Raw genomic sequence first — 19,800 nt, forward strand, 5'->3', positions numbered from 1 at the left:
GATTTGGGGTATGTGGGATGATAAAGCCTCTGGCCAGAGGCAGTGAACACCCATCCTCCACTGTGCAGAGCAACCCAGCTGAGAGTCTCTTCACCCAGGGAAAATCTTAACCACAGCAGAGGGGGTGCCATGGCCCATCAAAGCCCTCCCCAAGGGGTCCCAGACCCTGCACCAGAGCACTGTAGCATGATGGAACAGATCCACAGTGTCTCCGAGGCACCTGGGCACTCCCAGCTGGCCCAAACATATATTAATCCACAGGATCATATACTTTTCTGCGTGGTGTGGTGGCAGGGGACCCTGACCACCAAGAAGACCAGGTGGAGGGGAGCAATGAGACATCAGTGGGACCCCAGAAGTGTGATATACTTTGCCAAAGCCCACTCTCTCCCTGTCCCCCCATGTCCCCCCACCTATTCACCTACTTTTCTACTTCTTTCTTTCTCTTTCTTTCCCTCCCCTCCTCCCTCTTTGCCTCTTCCACTATTAAATAAAATATGTCCTTTTTTTTGGCACCAACATCTAACCTCATTTGGTTTTAATCACATTCTTTTTGGTATATTTCAACCCTTTCTGGGTCTATCCATTTTATTCCCAGAGGCTTAGTTTCCTTTGGCCTTCTCCTTTGGTGTTAAAGTGGTTTGTAACACATGCTTTGGGGAAAGCTGTTTCCTGCAGAGTGCCACCTCCACATGTTCAAAATACAGTAATTTCACGACTATAAGGCGCACCCTTTTGACTAAAATTTTCCCCTGAACCCGGAAGTGCGCCTTATGGTCCGGTGCGCCTTATCTGATGGACAAAGTTCAGAAATTTGCCTACCCGGAAGTGAGAGCTGCGAGCCGCGCGGGGAGCCGGAAGTGCCACGGCAGCCAGGTGGAGGCGGGCCCGGGGGCCCACGGCGCCGCCCCTGCCAGGTACAGGCAGGCCCGGGGGCCCATGGCTACCGGGTGAAGGCGGGCCTGGGGGCCCATGGCACTGCCCCTCCCGCATCCAGGCGGGCCCGGTGGCTCACGGCACCGCCCCTGCCAGGTACAGGCGGGCCCGGGGGCCAATGGCTGCCGGGTTGAGGCGGGGCCTCAGTCAGCAATCGCATGGGGGGAGCTGGGGGCGGAGCCTCGCTGCAAAAAAAAAGTGTGCCTTATAGTCCGGTGCGCCTTATATGATCTACAAAGTTGCGAATTTTGCCAACTCCAGGGGGGTGCGCCTTATAGTCCGGTGCGCCTTGTGTTCGTGAAATTACTGTAAGTAAAACCCAGCTGACCACAGTCCTGGGAAACCTGCAGTTGCTGACCCTTCTGAAGCAGGGGACTGAAAGGGCTCCAAAAATATCCCCCAGATTCAGCAGCCTACGGTTCTGTGACATGGCCAATCCTAGCCACTGGATTATACTCCTGGTGCTACAAAGTCATAGAACTACAAATAAAATAAATCATTCTGCCCAGCTGCAGTTCTTCTTACAAATGAGAACTGAAATACATTGCTCTGTCTCCTGAAGTTTGTAAGCAGAAACCTAAGCTACACAGAACTACTTGTTCTTCAAACAAGAGTTGTTAGAAAAACATTTGGGCGATAGAAGCATGGTACTTCTGCCAAGACATTACAAGTTTTGGGGGCACTGGGATAGGAGGAAAAAGCACAGTATATGCCTGGGCAACCAACATAATGTCAGCATCCTAACCCTTCTAACACCTCTTAGAAACCCTGCCAGTATTGGCTGGCATCCTAGATAATTAAATAAAGTGAATCTGATTCCAAGAATGTCTGGATTTGTTGAAAAGCAGCAAGAATTATACATGCTTTCCAAAGTTTTACCATGGTTAGTATTAAGTACTGTGGGTGTCAGTGACAAGTCAGATTGTGTTATATTCAACATTTGAAAGCTACAAGAATCCTGTGTAAAAGCACATTTGGGACGGCCCAATTTGGCTAGGATACCTTAAGCTCACAAATATTTACTCTTGTAATTCTGCATTTTGCATCCTAGTCCTCCTCGGTTCACAAGGGTCTGTTGCAAATTTTCATAACATCCTCCAAAGCTCAAAGCCAGTATGTCAGCACCTCACCCTCTCCCTCTTCCATGTCAGACTCTTGTTCCTTCTTGAGGTTTTCTGCACTTACATCCAGCAATAGCTTCAGCAGTTCATGACAAGAATCTTTCTGACTGACATCCATGAAACCTCTTGGTCTGAAGTGGGCCACCTCGAAACAGTGACCACATCACAAGCAGTCAAACCTCTACATGCCTTCTACAGCTCAGTACCCTGCCCAGTCTAGCGCAGAGAAAGGGAGAAGTGTTTTCTGGGCAATTCTATGGGCACGACTTCAAGGGCTGAGTGCTTTTTCTGCTCATCCCAAATCAATAAAATACTTTATAAGCAATAAAGTGTGTAAGATGATAGATGAAAGGCTTCACTCTGCAACAAACAGTCAGGAAACATCAGGAAACATTGTTTGGTTCTGCATCCTCTCACTGCATCTCTGGTGGCCTCTGGTGGATTGGGGCAGGGAGGAATGGAAGAAAGAGTAATCTAGGCGTGGTGAGTACTCAGAGGAAAAAAAGAAAGTGTAGCAGAAAAGTTCAGGGGCCAAAAGATTAAGGCAATCTGCACCAGATGAAACAGGGTAAAGTTTTAGCACAAGAAATGAGGAAGTACTAAGAACCCAAAAATTGTGATCTGGCAGACATTAGATAGTAATTGGCATAGGCATTGGTCCCAAAACCTCAACTGTTGGACTGGTAAATAATCTTCACTCTGATTAAGGTAAAAAGGTAAATGATAATTTATTTTACACAAGCTAATGGAACTTGGATCTTCATTTATAAATGCCTTCTTTAAATTAAAATGTATTTGAAATATATACTTGCAATGTATACAGACCCAGATCAATACTGTTATTTTTACAGCAGCATACTGAAATGAAGATTCACAGTAAGCAGAACTCCTGTCTGCTGAAACTTTTAAGATGACAATTTCACATCCTGTTTCTTTCACCTTCCCCACAATTCTTACCAATTCAATACAGTTTGTATACTAATAGTAAAGTCCAAACAAAATCTGTAATCTAACCAGAAACATTAACTGAACAGTAACATTGACTTTGTTTCTTCATACTCTATTTTCATTGTGGCTTGTTCAGTTATGGCTAAAAAGACTCTTCAGGTTTTTCAATCTGTGTACTTGAAATGAGCTACAACCTCTTGTGCTAAAAGAAAGAAGACTGGGTTTTTTGACGAGGGTTTCCTGTGAGGAAGCTGTGGGTTGAGGAAACCAGACTCAGTACAGTGTTTGCAATTATTTGAATCATAAGAGTTGGCACAAATACATGGCAAGCCAGAAACATGATATAAGCTTTGTTTTCCATTTAAAAGAAGGTTGAGATGTTTTCCTTTTAACTTCCTATCCTTCACTACTTGAGGAAAAAGGCAAGTCTTCCCTTTTGTACCAAGGCTATTTTTTAAGGTTTCAGTGTGTTAATGAGCCCAGAAAAACAGCTGGAATGCGTTCACAGAGGAACTGTAAGTATTTCCAGTTCAAGTGCATCTTGTGAAAGTACTATGGTTATATTTAGACAAAACCTTTAAGAGGAATTCTCCATGTCCACTTTAAGAATTATTTTCATCATTCTCACTTTGATTCTGTATCACCTCCTAAAACCAAATAAGACTTTATGTTTCAGTGTTAATCACTTGCAGGCTGCCATTACACATGCCAGACTTCAGTGTGCACTATAAATTAAATAATTTATTAGAAATTTAATCATTTCATAGAACACCACAGGAAAGCAATAGGAATGGATGCAGGATGGATAAGAATCGTGAGCTGCAGGAGCTGTGCCAGGATATAAGACTGGCAATGGAGACAGTGACATAGATAGAATGGCAGTGCCCAAGGGATAGGAGTAGAAGCAACAGGAATGGGAAAGAGGAAGGAGAGAGAGGGGGAAATCTTGGTGCAGAGGAGTTGTCAGCTCACTGCAGCCACAAGCTTCAGAATCACAAGTCTTGCCTACAGTCTGGGGAGAAAAGGCCCACGCTTCTGCTTAGTATAAAAAAAAAAAAAAGTTGGCCTTTGTGAGAACGGTGGAGAAGAATATTGTAAATCAGATTGCAAACATGCTGGCTAAGACAAGCAGCAACAGCTCGGAGGTGAAGAAGAGATGTCTCAATAACCATTTGTAACATTTGGGGAGGGAGAGAGGAGGGAATAGATGGGGAAGTAACTACTGAATTTGGGATCCAGTTGCAAGATGCCTGGCATCCAGGATGGAATGAGAAAGGCATTTCTGGTGTTGAAGAGAAAAAAATAAAGACAGGTATGGGTAGATGGAGGTGAGGGAAGAATCAGTAGATTGAAAGATAGGGATATAAAACATAGAAATAGACAGGCTTATCTAAAAGCTTTTTGCATAGGATTCTCCAAGCCCCTCCCCCAAAGCTTATCCAAAACTTGTTTCTAAATTTAAGAAGGACTTGTGTGACTCTAGAGCTGTCTTGTTTGTCCAACAACAGCAACGGCTCTAATAAACACTGCACACACATCTCACTTTTTATTCACATCTTACTTCTGCTACTACCATCACCATTAATTCCTTTACTCTTCATACAGGTTCTTCTCCTCCAAATAACAGGGAACAAAAAAAGCGGTTGTAAACTCTAAGTCCAAACACTCTATTTGCACTTTTTCCAGAAACAGAAAGTTTAGAGTGTAATATTTTTGTGTTAGTTATAAAAACAGTAACCCTACCAATATTGCTTGGATTTGCTTTCCTAGAAATATCAGAGTTTAAAAATGTTTCACTTTACGTTATCCTCTGAATGTTAGATTTCTTCACAAACAGAAAATATACAAGCAAAATTTTTCTATGGTTAAGCAAAAGACACACAAAGACAGTTTTATAATTAAAATCAGATTTTTACCAGTTAAATTGGTGGGTGTTTAATAAAAAAGAACTTCTATTTCATGGAAAGATTAACTTCTATAATGAGTTTAATTTTTAACTGATGAAAGAACGACTGCTACCCTAAAAACAAAGTTTGATTTTACCATGATTAAAACTCTTAGACTCAGAGGGAAATGAGCTTTATGGATACTTCACTCACATCAAGAAATGGATACCATTTCCTGTGAAAAATTTGGAAGCAAGAGGAGATCCAATGGGAGTTTTACAGGATGCAATCTACGAGGAAAGTAGGGCAGAATTAACATCTGCATTTAACTAACCCAGTCAAGAGGGCTTCCTTTTACAAGTACTGTTAAGGATGCCATTTATAGATGTTTATAGCATGTGGACACTTCACAAGTGACTGAAATGTGCACAGAGTAAACCAAATGCATTTGTTATGCAGCCAGTGATGTTGTGTGATGAGACCTGACTTAAAATGTAAATGCTTACTTTCAAAATGATCTTTTTCACAAAACATGATTGAATTACTCCTGCATTTGACATGTAAACTATATATTTTAAAGACACTGCTCTACATTTTAAAAACCTGTCCAGTATTTAGAAAAATCTATCGTAAACAGGCCTTACACCACAAAGTACTAAGTTCTTGGACATTCACAGGAATTTGCCTCATGACTTTTTGGAATTCTTTGTAAAAAATCCTCTGGATCTTATTATTTTGTGCTTCACAGTCACATCAAATCCAGAGGCTAAACCAGTTTAAAAGAAACTTGTGATGACTATCACTGCATTTATTTTCAGCAGATGAAAACTGTACCTGTGGAAGGAGCAACAGATTTTCTGCAGCAAGCTAGGAAATGTTTCCCAAACTAGAATTTGCAAACATATAGAGAAATAATTTTTTTAAAAGTGAAAAAAACCCCCTAGAACTACCTTGTATGATACCAAGCAACCTTCCAAACACTTGCTTTGGGTCCACCTTTACCTAGAATGGTGCTCAATATACCTGGAACTGGCTGTTAGAAGGAGTAGACATGCAGCCCTACCCTCTTCTATGGCACTATCCACAAAGGTTCAAGGCAACATCACCGGAGAATTTTTCCATGGTCAGTATATAAATGATGATACATTGATTGTATGTAAAACCTTCAAAACATTACTAAGTAATGGGCAGCATGTAATCTTTATCTTTCCCCAACCTGAACTGATGAATCTGAAGCCAGCAAATCAATGTGAAGGCAGAGCTCCTCAGGCTATAAAATGCCCCAGTATATGACAAGTTATATGCTGAAGAGGCTGTCATGATTTTGCAGAAGTAATGACTTTTGATCACCTTAGAACATTCTTGGGAGCCCCTGTGGCCCTGAGGATACATATGCACAGCCCCCTGAGTGATCACCAATGTAGTGCAGAAATGGCTCAAAGACTGGAGTCATGTTAATCAGCAGCCGTGAGGAAAACGATTTTCAACATAACAGCTACTCAGAGAAACATCTACTTGAACACAGGATTTCAATAAGAATATCTGAAATTCAAAGGCAATTTAAGAAACATAGTGGCCATAGGCTGACCAGTTATCCAGACTTGCCAGTAGAGGCTTATGATGTGGGCACAAAAGGAAAGCTATTTTTAGCCAGGTAGGTCCATAAAATTTCTGCTTATGGACTGAGGGAGAAAACACAGCTTAGACTTGTCTCAGGAAGCCACAGTGCAAGCAATCAGGCAGTGTGAAATCAGTGGAATAATAGGGCATGTATGAATGTTGAAACAGTAAATGTTATGGGAGAAAGGGAAGTTTGAAGCAAGCTGGCAAGTAGATCAGCCCCCTTTATCTTCAACAGTCCATGCAGCAGCAAAATCAGACACAAGTTGCTAGAAGATTTTCTACTTGGAAAGACAATGTAGGTACCCTAGATGCAACAGACATATGTGTGTTGGCATGATGGAATGCAGCCTTGGCTAGTCTTAGCAGTAATCACTTCAAAACCACAGCTTTCAAAGAATGAAGGCAAGATTGTGGAGCAGAGCGGGTGTATCATATTCCTTCTAATCCCCCGGCATCTGGACAGGTAGAACTGTACAATGTCTCACTTGAAACTGCACTCCAGGAAGAGGGAATCTCAACTCTATGAAGGCTGGGGACCAGTTAGCAAAAAATGTAGGAATTCATATCAGTTCCACAGAAAGCCATTTATCCTAATTTCATCTGGGTAACAAAGAACCAGCCAGCCCCTGGGACACCAGAATTAGGGCACAAGGTTGTGTCTATCCTCCTGCAGCAATTGAAATCCCTGAGGAAGCAGCCCTTATCACCTGAGGACCAGGAATTATCTACTAGGTGGCCTTTGAAAAAATGGTAAAGAAATTAGATATACGTTGTTACGTAGCATAAGTAGTCTTAATTGACTTCAGAACCATGCCATGTGTTTTGGAGACAGAAGATGTAGGTATTTGAAGATTTGTGTCCAAACAATTCCTGGATATATGTTGCTTAAGAACATACTGCATGGATGATCCACCCCTGGAAGCGTTCAGGTTGGATGGGGCTTTGAGCAACCTGGTCTCATGGAAGGTAGTCAGGCCCATAGCACCAGATTCGAACTACATGATCTTTAAGGTCTCTTCCAATCGAAACCATCCTGTGATTCTATTCCACTGGTCAATGAAAGTAAAGGACATGAACTTGGCAGGGTTTCAGCAGTAGGCTGCCTTGTCTGGGAAGAGGCCATGAACTGCCCTGTGCCACTTAGAATCACGTCACCGTGACACTCCCACTGCTTTGGCACCTTTGAAAGATAGGCGTCTGCCAAGGGAGGCAGGAACTACCCTTGGAATGGAGAATATGACCCCCTTCCCTCTGAATTACAATAACTTTGAAATTAAGTGGATTTCAGGCAAAAATAGCGGACAATGAATAACAGTTCTTTACTAACACATATATGGATAACAAGACAAACAGTCACACTGGCAGCAACAAGCACCAGAACAGGATTGCAGTCCCAGCCCTCTCTCGGTCATAGGCGCTTCCCCTCGGTGCAGTTCTGGGCACAGCCAGCAGGGGCGCTGCTGGCTCCCGGCCGGGCACGGCGGATGCGATGCTCCCCCACGCCTGCAGGGGACGCTGCTGGCTCCCGGCCGGGCACGGCGGATGCGATGCTCCCCCATGCCTGCAGGGGACGCTGTGCCGCGGGCTCAGCCCTCACGCGGCAATGGCGGGTGGACTGCAGCAGGAACGGCAGGGTGGACTCACCCAGGGCAAGCAACAGGCACCAGAAACTCCACAGCTGTGGCAGGGGCCATGGGGTGTCCCAGCAGGCAGGGGGTGTGGGTTAGAGTGTAGCAAAAAAGCCCCAGGCAGCAGCAGGGCTGGGCAGCAGCAGCTGATGCATGCAGCCAGGGAGATACACCCTCCAGGAAGGGCGAGAGGGTTGGAGTCTCAGTTTTTCCCCTGAGGCAAGGGTCCTTTCCAATGAGGCAGCGTACCAATAAGGTCCCAGTTCAATAGCTGCTGTCATGAGCAAAGCTCATGAGCTCACCCATTGTGGGAGCAAACAGGGCAGGGCTGGGCTCTGGCAGTGAATTCCCCCACCAAGCAGCAGCTCAACCATCCTCCTCCAAAGTCAAGAGAGCAAGAGGTCCAGGACCTGCCCTAGCCCCCTTTTCTCCCGGCCCAATTCTCTGGTCTCTCTGTCCCTCCAAGAGAAATCTCCCAGCTAAGAGAGTAGCCAGCTGCACCCTTCTGTGGACCCTTCTTTCCTAAGTATTGACCATATGTCATTATGGTTTCTTAGTGACAGATGGGACAAAATTCCATGAGAGAAAGAAACAAAAGGAAAAATCTGAAACCAAACAACTCCAAACCTTCAACTGGTCTCAGGAGCACAGAGTATTCCTGCTGGAGCACACATCAAGAGTCAGCCAGCAGGGACAGGAGAGACAGGAAGAAGGGTTTGAGAGACTCATGGAGGGAGACTGGAGAAGGAACATGTGGCTGTAGACGTAGTGCTCTGGGCAGTTCCATGCCAAGAGGAGACCTTCTGGAGGTACTGTGGCAAAGACACCCCTGAGGGAGTGTGGCCACTCACATCAGGGCTACCCACAACAAAACAGTGACCGCTCTGAGGGACCATAAGTGACTCTCAGAAGGAGGGGACCAGCATGAAGCATGAAGGAGCAGCAGAAAGACAGCATTAAGTTCATTACAACCTTCTTGCTCTGAGTATTACCCCAGCAAAGGAGCACAAGATGGGCTGAGCACAACCTGCAGTGAGAACCAGGGAAGCTGATGAAGAGTGAGTAGGGTTGTTTAGGCTTAAAATTAAAGTACGGAAGAAAGAGGGCCCTTAGGGTCTGATGGATCTTTTTTTTTTTCTCCATTCTCAAACCCATGATTAGAAATTTGTATTAACTGACAGTAAGCTAGTTTAAGTGAAAGTTGCATGAGTTGGGACTGTTTTGCTCATAACATTCTCTCAAAACATTTTTACTGGACTCCAAAGAGCAGGTTCCTGTGCCAGAGGATGCAAAAGCAGTTTGTGGAAGGCTAGAAGAAAGTGGAATGTTCCTGTCAAAATGATCTTAACCAATGACTACTACTATGATTGCATTTTCTAACACAGCTGACACCTGATGAAATACAAGATGATTGCAGTGAGAAGCTCAAGACAGCAAGAGTTAAAGCAGGCAAGAGTCTCAAGTGCAGCCAATCCAATCATATGAACCAGAATAACATCAGGAAAATATTGAAATTGGTCTTGGCTAGATGGCAGTAGGTTGAGTCACACTTAAGTCTTGCCAAGTTAAATCACTGTAACTAAGTTACAGCTTAAGGATTGTTGCAGTGACATCATTTTGATATAACAGTGCAGTGGCCATTTTATATAACACCACACACACAAAAAAAAAAATTAGCTGTTTCACATTAGAGAAATAGAAAGATGGAGATACAAGTGCTGCATTTTTAAAGTTCATGCTGCCATGTATGCACTTTAGCATTGCTGCTGAAATTGTTCAAAAGAAAACTATGTGGTGGTTTGATAGCCTTATTGGTTTTGTTTGGGTTTTTAAAATCAGATTTAAAAGGGAAAGAACTTCAGAGCCCACAAAGCAGAGCTCAGTCTCCACGAGTCCCTACAGCACCTCCCTGTCCCAGCTGAAAGCTCCATCTACTGGATTACAGACAGGATCATTTCACCAATATTTCATCCAACTAGGCATCTCTCTCAACACTGACTCACCTCAGCAACCAGTCAGGAGCTCAAGTGTTTCCTTCCCTTTTCCTTTCTGGCCCTTTCTCAGGGCCGTCTAATTACACAGGTCTCAGAAAGACCTTCACCCCAGGCCACTGATGTTACAACATCAGCACCTCATTTTCCAGCCTGTATTTTGCTCACCTCCGGGTGTCCTTTTGGCAACTGTGTTTCAATCAACAACCTCTCCCCAATTCTTGCAATAGACACTTAAACCATATATCCCAATCCAAATTCCAGGTCCTCAGCAAGCAGAAGGCTTTTCAAGCCTTGATCTTTCTACAGCAGATAAGGGGGACTTTTGAGCCTTGTGTCTGAATGCAGAAGTTTCTTGCTGATTCTCATCAGAGAATCATTGAGGTTGATTTAGACCTCTAAGATCATTAACTCCATGTATGAAGTATCATGCAAGGGTTTGTTTTTTTTGTTTTTATTTTTTTTTTGTTTTTGTTGATTCTTCATCTGCTGTAGTCTTCATACTTATTGTACAGAAGTCATGCTGCCTAAAGCATTTTTTGTTGTTGTTGTTTTGCATTGTATTTTGAAAACCACATGCCTCAAATTAGACACTGGGCTAACCTGATGATTTTGCAGGTATAAGATAGCTGAGTTGGTCCCACCTCATAGCAGCCACAGCAGGAAGCCTCCTGCCCTTTCCTCCCTGTCTCCACCTCATTTCCACTCTCCCATGCTAGGCCATGCCACTCCCTTGTGCTGGCAGGAACACCCATCAAACACTCCGCAGAGCAAATTGAACGCAGATTAGTCATCTGCTGACTTATCAAGCTGAATCATCTCAGTGCAGGCCGAAATGGGCACCAGATCAAAAAAAAAAAAAAAAAAAAAAAAAAGGAGGAAGAGAAACAGAGATCCCACTTCTCAGCAAGAGCAAGTTGTCAGACTGCCTACAGAAATTGGTGATATAAAAATCCTTGTTGATATGTCGAGTATTGATTTAACACTGACAACTTTCCTGTGCCTAAAGTGGATGGTCCAGAAAGAAATTTTCAGTCCAGAACTCAGATTCTTCTGCTTGAATCATGAAAGCTGGCAGTCCCAGCGAAAACAGTCAATTCCACCCAGCTGCATGACAACTGAACTGCTAATAAAGCAAGACCCTTAACTTTCTATAGCAGTTCTGTAAATTCAGACTACAGACAGCCCACCAACAGTGAAATTGAGTTTTTCAAAAGCATGCAATTCAGGTTTTGCTGTTGTCATTTAAGGCTGTATGAGCACAAATCTGAAATTCCCCCAGAGAGCCCCACCCTCTCCAGCCTGACATTCTCAGCAGTTCTCAAATTCTTACACATTTTATTTAAGGAAAAAGTGTCCAAACTAACTATGACCTATCAGTTTGCATTATTGACATTAGCCAGTACTCATATAACTCCATTAGCTTTCTAAAAGTGATCTGTTTGAAATGAGTATCATTTCCCTCAGAATTCAACACAAAACCTCTAGAGGCAGTTGTGCACCTTCCCTCCAGTAAAGCACAATCCAGACATCTCTTTTCCTCTCCACACTTCTCAGCAAAAAGTTTAGGAAGACAGTTTCTCAATGGCCCCAAATACTTCCACATGTTAAAAGCATCCCAGCAAAGATCCTGCTGGCCATGACCATGAGGACTGTTTGCAGAAGTAGAGGAAGTTTTCCACACAAGTAGTAAGATGATAAATGCAAGCAGCCTGAGTGATCTGTCAATTTTATAGGCAGTTTCTGTAAAACTGTACTATTTTTCCAAGAGCTCAGCTTTTCTAACCTGCAAATCAAGACCACAACAGGGCCACAGCAGAACTGAATTTGAGCAGCCTTGCTGCCAAACTGCTTATCTGGCATCATCTGTGCTCCAATCAGCGTTAGGATTTTTCTTTTCTCTTTTACAGTGAAGAGGTAGATATTTAAGATTTGAGGCGTTGCTTTTATGAAGTACCTGAAAAAACCCCAAAAACCTAGGCATAGCAGCAAGTATGCTCATTAACATAGTAAAAGAAGAAAGAAATGTCTTAAAAATAAGTCATATAAATAGAAAATGACAGTTTGGACTGCATATTCCAGAGCAGTCCTCTGCCTGGAAAAAACCCTCGTGTTGGGGACTTTGCTACTTTCTCCACCCCCAAATGTTTCTTTTTACCAAATACCAACGTGCTATTGCATACAGACTTTTTTGATTAGGGTTCAGAAAAACCGTCCCTGATACATACTGAAGCAACGAGAAGGTTCTCAGAAAGCACAGCAATGTGTTTCACCCTGTGGCTTTGCCATAATTATTTTTTAAAGGCTGCCGTGTGATGGCAGACTTTCTGGTGAGTCCGATGCCCTGGGACTGCCGTAACTCCGCTTTCTTTCCTAAAATGGAAGCTGCGCTCCAGCCGAGCTCTCCAGGACCCGAAACCCCCTTCGAATCCCACCCTGCACCCTAGAGCACCGCTGGGGCGAGGACCACGTATTCACCGCGGATGATAAACCAGTCTGTTTCCAGTGCGGAAGGCAGGTAGAAAGCTCAGGAATACTTTTCTAGCCAGTTAAATTAGAGGAAAGAAAACAACAACAACAACAAAAAAAAAAAAAAAAAAAAAAAAGGCTGGAGGGAGAGAGCGCTGTTTCCCCGGTCCGGACAGCCCCGGCCGGCCAGGGACCCGCCCGGCTCCCTCCCGGGAGCGCCCCGCCGACCCGCACGCTGTCCCGGCTCCGTGCAAGCGGCAGCGCTCGGCCCCCGCCCCAGGGCTCCGGGGCTCCGGGCAGGGGAGCGCTCCCGCGCCCAGCCGCGGCACGACCGCTCCTCCACTCGCACCCCTCCTCACCTCTGACGGAGAGCAGCACGGCCAGGAGCGCCGGCAACACAAGGAGCCTCCAGCGCCGCATGGTTGCCCGTCCCACAAGCTCACAGACACACACACACGCCGCCCGCTGCGCGACACCCGCTGCCAGCACGGCCGCGGCTGCTCCAGAGGCTGCAGGGCGGCACCGCCCCGGGCCGGGCCACCGCCCCAGCGCCTCAGCGCCGCGCCCCGGGGCCCCTCCTTCCAGCGGGGATGGCTCCGGGAGCCGCCGGCTGCGTTTTCGCTGTGGGCCCTCGCGAAGAAGGAGTGGGACTTGGTCGTGCTTCTCAGCCCTGGCCCCTGCTCTGCAGGAGCCTGCGAACCGAAGGGGGCTCCCAAAGCAGGAAACGCTGCTCGCAGGTTTTAACAGCAGAGACGAATGCTCAGGTGCTCAGTGCCGGTGCCGTGTCTTAAGCCAGGCACTCCCTTTACCGCTTTTTTGTCAGGAAGTTACCCAACATTAAACGCACCAGTAATGGTGCCCGTGGCAGTCTTGCTTTTTGTTTAGTCAGGGGAAAATAGTTTTGGGTTTTGTATTTGGCATTTGTGCTGAGCTGTGTTGAGGGGCATGTATGAAAAATACACTGGCTCCAAATCTTGGTTCTTCAATTGCCAAGATATGCACTGGTTATTGCCTGGATAATAAACAGTATAGTGACACACACAGTGTAATTTAGAAGGTAGCTGGTTACGTGCAGCTGACTTGGATTCAGTAGTAATAGACCTGTACTTTCTTCAGAGAGGTCCATACCTGTTATTTAGCATTTGTAGGGGCTTTCCAGCCAGAAAAGTGGAATGTAAAATCATTGTCACCAGTTCATAAATAGATGGGTGTTTATTTTTGGGTTTTTTGACAGTGCTTAATCAGGTTGTTTTTATGTTTACTCCAGAAGGAGTTTAAATATGCTAATTAAAACACTTAAAATTATGCTGTGTTTTAAATTGAGGATAAGCTTTTTAATTAAAATATCTGAGTTTTGCAGTAGTATTGAAGTCAACATTATGTAGTTGTTAGCAGCTCCCATTTTTGTCAGACTCCAAGCCTAGCAGGTAAGGTAGAATATGTGCACACGCATTGTGTAATCCATAAGTAGGGATCTTGCCATTAATGCTGTGTGCCCATACACAGGAAATTATTGTTGCTCAAAGGATGTCCTTTAACAGCATGTTTGTGGTTGTTATTAAGAATCACCTAAGAAGCTGCCAAAAAGAAAATGAATCGGTACTCCTTACACTACTTCACACTTCTTTAAACACATACCAAAACATACCTCCCACCCAAGAACTGCATAGTTAACAGAGAAAAACTAGTTATCTCACTGATATTACCATTTCAGAACAGGGCCCTGTAGCTTCCTGTTGCCAAAATTATTCTTCATCAAAACTGCCTTCTTCAGGTGGAGAGTAAAAGCAACTTCCTGTTAGAACAGACATGAAATAACTGCACTTTGTGCTACAGCTTGTGTTTTCCACTTGATTCAATCCTTGAGACAGGGGCACAACTACCTGGCACTAGCCACTTTATGGCTAATGAATTTCCAGATTTATAAATATCTGGTAATTTTTTTTCAATCTTGCTCATCTTATGATCTGAAAATTTCACTGATATTTTGTGAAAATGAGGTTCCTGATTTGTTGCTACCAGTTCTTCTATGCGTGGATTTGATTTGAAAAAAAAAATCCAGGCTTTATTGTTTCACACATAAAGTGTACTCATCTGTAAAAAATCAAAACCATTTAGTAATAAGGCTGGTTTTCCCGTTGTGTAAGTAATAGTTGTAATCTGATGTGGAGGCCCATAGGCCTGCAATCTGAGACCCACTTCTTCCAATATCCAAATCACCTATCTTTGTATTGCCTAGCCTACAATGGTTGTCCTAGCAGGTCTTTTACTCTCTCTGTACTGTCCATAGCCTCTACCAGGAAGTTTCTGCAGATAACGTGGGCATTTTTCTGACCTGAAGATGCTGTGGTAGAAGAAAAGGTTGCCTTGTGGCTTATTTTTAAAGAACAGGAACTCTAAAAGACATGCATGGTCTGTGGTTTGACCTGAAGAAAAATATGACTTACAGAGCATCACAGTGAAGGCTGGAAGTTGTAAATCCAGGTGAAACTGTTCAAACTTGAATAAAATCTGTGGTGTGGACAGCTGTAGAGCTGTCTCTGAGCTATGAAGGTAAATGTTCTTTCTTCTCAGTTTTCCCCAATTCCTCTTTTGAAATAAGATCCTTGTAGCTCTTTTACTGCCTCACCCTATTTTTTTTCCCCTTTTACCTATGAGTTTTCAACCTTGCCAGAACCCTCATAGCTCTCCATATGTCCAAAGAAGCAAAGACAAATAGATTTTTTATTTGCTAAAAGCCAGATCTTCATGGTGCAGTTAAAACCTTACTGCTCTGTCACTCAGGGACACCCTTTGGAATCAGAGGGCCACAGCCACTGTCCGTGGATGGTGAAGCCGATGGACAAAGACAGCACTATGGAAAAAAGAAAGAAGATGGGCAGGATTGGCAAATTATGCTTTGATCTACCCTTGTGTTCAGTTACTACTATAAAATTGGTGTGAGCACGAAAATAACCTTAGAAATTATGTTGTCTTTTTTGCTTTTACAATTCACCAGAATCTGGCAATACTCCGTAATGACTCTATTTCAGGTGAAATGTTGCTGAGGCTAAGAACACACATCCAAGGAATGTGTTTGGGTGTGTTGATGCTGTGGCTCCATCTGACAGCATGTATTAGAAGAGTATTTGCCATAAGTATCTCATGTTTTCCATTCATTTGGAAATCAAACTGAAGGGCAGGGTTTCATCTCTGGTTTCTGTCATGGCATCTACTGAAGTATGAGCTGTAATCTTTAGGTTTCTTCTCACTGTGAGGGTATAGATATTTATATTTTTATGTACTTTTAACTTAAAGGCAAACATGTAACATCTTATTTTCTCTCAATGTTTTCATCTTGAGCTGTAAGAAGGGGTTAGTTCCACCAGCAAAGTTTCCTGTAATATTTTGTCAGCAAGTGAAGTTTTAGGGCCACAAACAATCTGATATGGTACAGTCAGTCAATACAATCATGATTTCCTAAAAAAAGGGTTAAATATAAAGGACTTGTTAAAAATATTGTTAAACCCTATTTGGTCTTTGGTCACAAATTATAAAAACTGTATCAGTTTTGTTTGGGTTTTGTTTGGTTAGGTTTTGGGTTTTTTAAAAAATGTGACAGTTGTATTCTGAATTCTAAAGATATATTCATAATAAGCAGAAGTCCAAAGAGGCTCCAGAACCTCTGCTGGCTGCCCCTTGGATACTACTTTCTGATGCTGTCTGCCTTGCAAGACAGGAGAGACACTAAGATACTGCAGCCTAAGTGTTTCTTCCCAAGGAAGCAAATGAGATTCCTCTAAAACCAGGTGCTTGGTAACAAATAGTGCTTCAGAAAGGAGTTTCTGAAGGTGATTCTAAACAACTTCTGCAAATCACCTGATCTTTGCCACCCTGAGCTTTTCCTGCAGTAAATATCCTCTTTCTGTTGGTACCTCTTGTTCCCTCCAGTAGCAGCAATAATTGCAGTGTGCTTGCGTGACTTTCAGCACTGGCTTTCATACTTTGGCACCAAGGTCTATGGTGAGAGCCCATCTCCTTTAAAGCTCAGTCCATTTCTCCCACTGTAAATACCAGCTAGGCATTATTTCCTTCTCAGATTCTCCCCGCATATTTTTGTACTTTGTTTTGTTGGTTTCTTTTCTTTTGGTATCTAAATTTCTTTTCTATGTACAAAGTCTATTATACCTTTTTTTTCGGAACAGTTCATAAAAGGGAATATTATTTTTTAGATCATTTTTCTGCATACTGATCTGCATTGAAGAGACATTAGGCAAAAAGTTGTTTGTAAAGTAACTTTACTTTATGACATCGATGCCATCAAAGATTAGTTCCCTAAGAGAAAATGCAGTTTACTGATTAATAAAATAATTTATATCTCTTAAAAGGATTTTCTTAGTAATATTGTATTTTATCTGAAATAGAGAAATACTGGTTTTCATGCACCTCTTAAAAAACCAATCCTTTAGCAACAGCCCTTAGCGTGCTTTTTCTTTAACTCCTGTTTTGTTAGACTGTAGTATCTTCACTGAATTCTAGTAAGTTGAGCTTTTTGGTGTCTGGTGACACATTTATGGCAGTTTTTCTTCATAATGCATGAGCTAGAAATATCTAGTCTAGTATAAATGCTGAAAGTAGTCTAGTTGTAGCAGTAGATGGTATAGACCTCTACACAGGCTTATAAATTATAGTGAAAATATTGTTTTGGTTTTTTTTAAAGATAAAGCCTTTTAAGGTGCCTGCCTTATGGTATAAATTTTTCCAAGGAAAGTAAAATAGATATTTTGCTGATAGGGGCTTTTGATTCCTCTAATAATGTTTCAGTTTTATGCTAATGTATAAACTTGTCTTTGCATTTAATTGCTGACATTCAGTTTTCATGGTGCACTACTTATATTTTGAAACCTGTTTCTTCTGTCTCTTCATTTTACCATGAAACTTTGTTTTGAGTACTTTAAGTAATTTTTCTTTAATTTCAATATTTGACTTACTGAAAAGAAAATCTGGAATACCTTTCCCCTCTTTTTGGCAAAGTGACATTTTTAGTAATGAAATGTTTGTTCCTTTTGAGAACCCTCAGAAGTCCAATTTTTTCTTTCTTTTTGTTTCAAGAACAAAATTATTAAATTTTAAGACAATAATTTTATAGTGGTTTTGTGTATGTTATTTCTTCTGATACTAAGTTCTGCTTGTCTCTGATGTTCAGAGAGGAAGAAAAGAGAAAACTGACTGTAGCAGTTCTAAACAGGTAAGTGCCACATTCAGTTTATACTGTTTGGTTGAGCTGCATCCTTCCAAGTTTAAGTAAATGTGATTTTGGCACTCCTGACATATATTAGAGGTCTTTTATTCTATAAAACAGGAGCATGTGAGTATATGTTTTAGTTGTTCAAGTACTTCTGCCATTTGCCATATTATCCAAACATTTCCTATTTCAGGTTTTTGTTCCCATTTGCATTTTCTCCTCAAAGGAAAAATTGTCATAAACTGTTATATTCACAAGAAGTAAAGCAGAGTTGCAATGCCTTCATATTCAGTAATGGAGCAATGTTTGTGGTATTCCCAGTACTGACATAGGAACTGACATTGTCTAGACAGTAAAAAAGGGGAGAAGGTTCCTTTATTCTTGAAAATCTTCTTTTCAAGCTAAAGCCTGCATGTCTCACTGTTTCAGAATCAAGTTTCCTAAAATATCTTCCCTGCAAGAATGGAAGGAAGCAGGCATACATGTCACTGCCTGTGTTCCACTCCTTGTCTCAGGGATGCAGCACTGTGTAACCAGGGCTTGTTAGGGCTTTTTTTTGTGCGTGGCCTCTGATCCATGCAGCTGAAGCCTCCTGCAGTGTGGCCCACAAGGTCACCTGCACCAGACATGAGCTGGACCAGTGGCCTTTGAGGGCCTTTTAGTTTGATACCAACTGCATGAACTCTAAGATGACCAAGATTTAGGAATTTCCAGTGTAATATTCCATGTTATGTGCTGTGCTATGACTCAGGTTAAAAAACAAAACAAAACAAAACCAAAAAAACCCCCCAAAAAAACCAAAAACCTGATCTAGAAGAGGGAAGAACACTACGGTTTAATGAATGCTAATTATTCTCCCATGGTTTGTTGTCTTCTGTATCTCCACCTCTTTTATGTAGGATGAGTTATGTGACTGCTCAGTTTCGTAAACATGGTGAGGGTGTAGCTGGATTCTTGAGAGAGAATCTGACAAACATGGCAAGAATTTAGCAGCCATTTGTGAAGGGGTTTTGTTCATAATGACTTTTGCATATGCACACAAGATGCATCACATCAGGGCAAAATCTTTTAAGCTCCACTGATAAAACAAACCCATCTCTGTATTCCTTGCTTAGATCTCCTTCATTAAGATGCTGTGGCAAATGCTGTTGGCAGCTTCAGCCATTCTACAGCCTGACAGGAATAAACTATTTTAGTCCTGTGTTGCAGCTGCTCCAGTATGTTATGAAGTGTACAGTTGTTGCCTCTAGCCTTAAGGGGGCTATAGGAAAGAGTGGGGAGGGGCACTTTATCAGGGAGTGTATGAGAGGACAAGGGGACTAGCAGAAGGCATCGCTGACAATGGCAAGAAGTTGGAACTGGATGATCTTTAAGATTCCATCCCATCTAAAGCATTCTATGATTAAAGCTTTTAAATTTATGCTTCAAGCCCTAGCACAGTTTGAAAGACAGTGGTCTTTGTCAGTCCATAGTCTGACTATGGACCCAATGACCAAAAGAAACTCAAGTCCTGTATGTGTTGGGAAAGTTGCTCAATTTGGTGCCAGTTCATGAAGACAGGAAGACACTGTTCTGGAAAAGACATAAACATGAATGCAAAAACATGGCTGTGAGAAACTTAGAGTGCTTTAAATATGGGAATACCCAGAATATGTCTGATGTCGCACACAAGAGAAATAAACACATTGGCAGTCATGGATGGTCTGAGGAACAAATGAGTCTGAATAGTCAAATGTCCCCCTAGTGAGGTGGGTGTTTGAAAAGATGGCTAGGAAATCATAGTTCTTATTTCCTTTGAAAACTTTAAAATTCTCCTTTAAAAATTAATTTTCAGTATTGGAATGTGTTTCCTGCTTTAGGATCTTTCTTGTGGTGTATCTCATCATCTGTCTAGGAGCAGATGACACTCTGTGTCTTTCTGCTCCATGATGCTGTTCAGCCAGCTCACGAGGTTCCCTCCTCAGCCCAGAGAGC

The 19,800-nt window shown here is 42.6% G+C and overlaps 1 protein-coding gene across 2 annotated transcripts in view; it reads right to left on the reverse strand.

The window, feature by feature from the left end:
- The window catches only part of CD99 (CD99 molecule (Xg blood group)), a 32,399-nt gene extending 19,267 nt beyond the window's left edge, over positions 1-13,132 (reverse strand). For both annotated transcript variants that reach the window (XM_033053296.2, XM_033053295.2), the window contains exon 1: positions 12,962-13,132. In XM_033053296.2, coding sequence (XP_032909187.1) covers positions 12,962-13,022 — 61 coding nt within the window. In that variant the 5' untranslated portion in view covers positions 13,023-13,132. The remainder of the gene's footprint in view (positions 1-12,961) is intronic.
- Positions 13,133-19,800: the final 6,668 nt, after the last annotated feature.

The sequence above is a fragment of the Catharus ustulatus genome, chromosome 2, assembly GCF_009819885.2.
Source record: "Catharus ustulatus isolate bCatUst1 chromosome 2, bCatUst1.pri.v2, whole genome shotgun sequence".
NCBI classification, from domain to species: domain Eukaryota; kingdom Metazoa; phylum Chordata; class Aves; order Passeriformes; family Turdidae; genus Catharus; species Catharus ustulatus.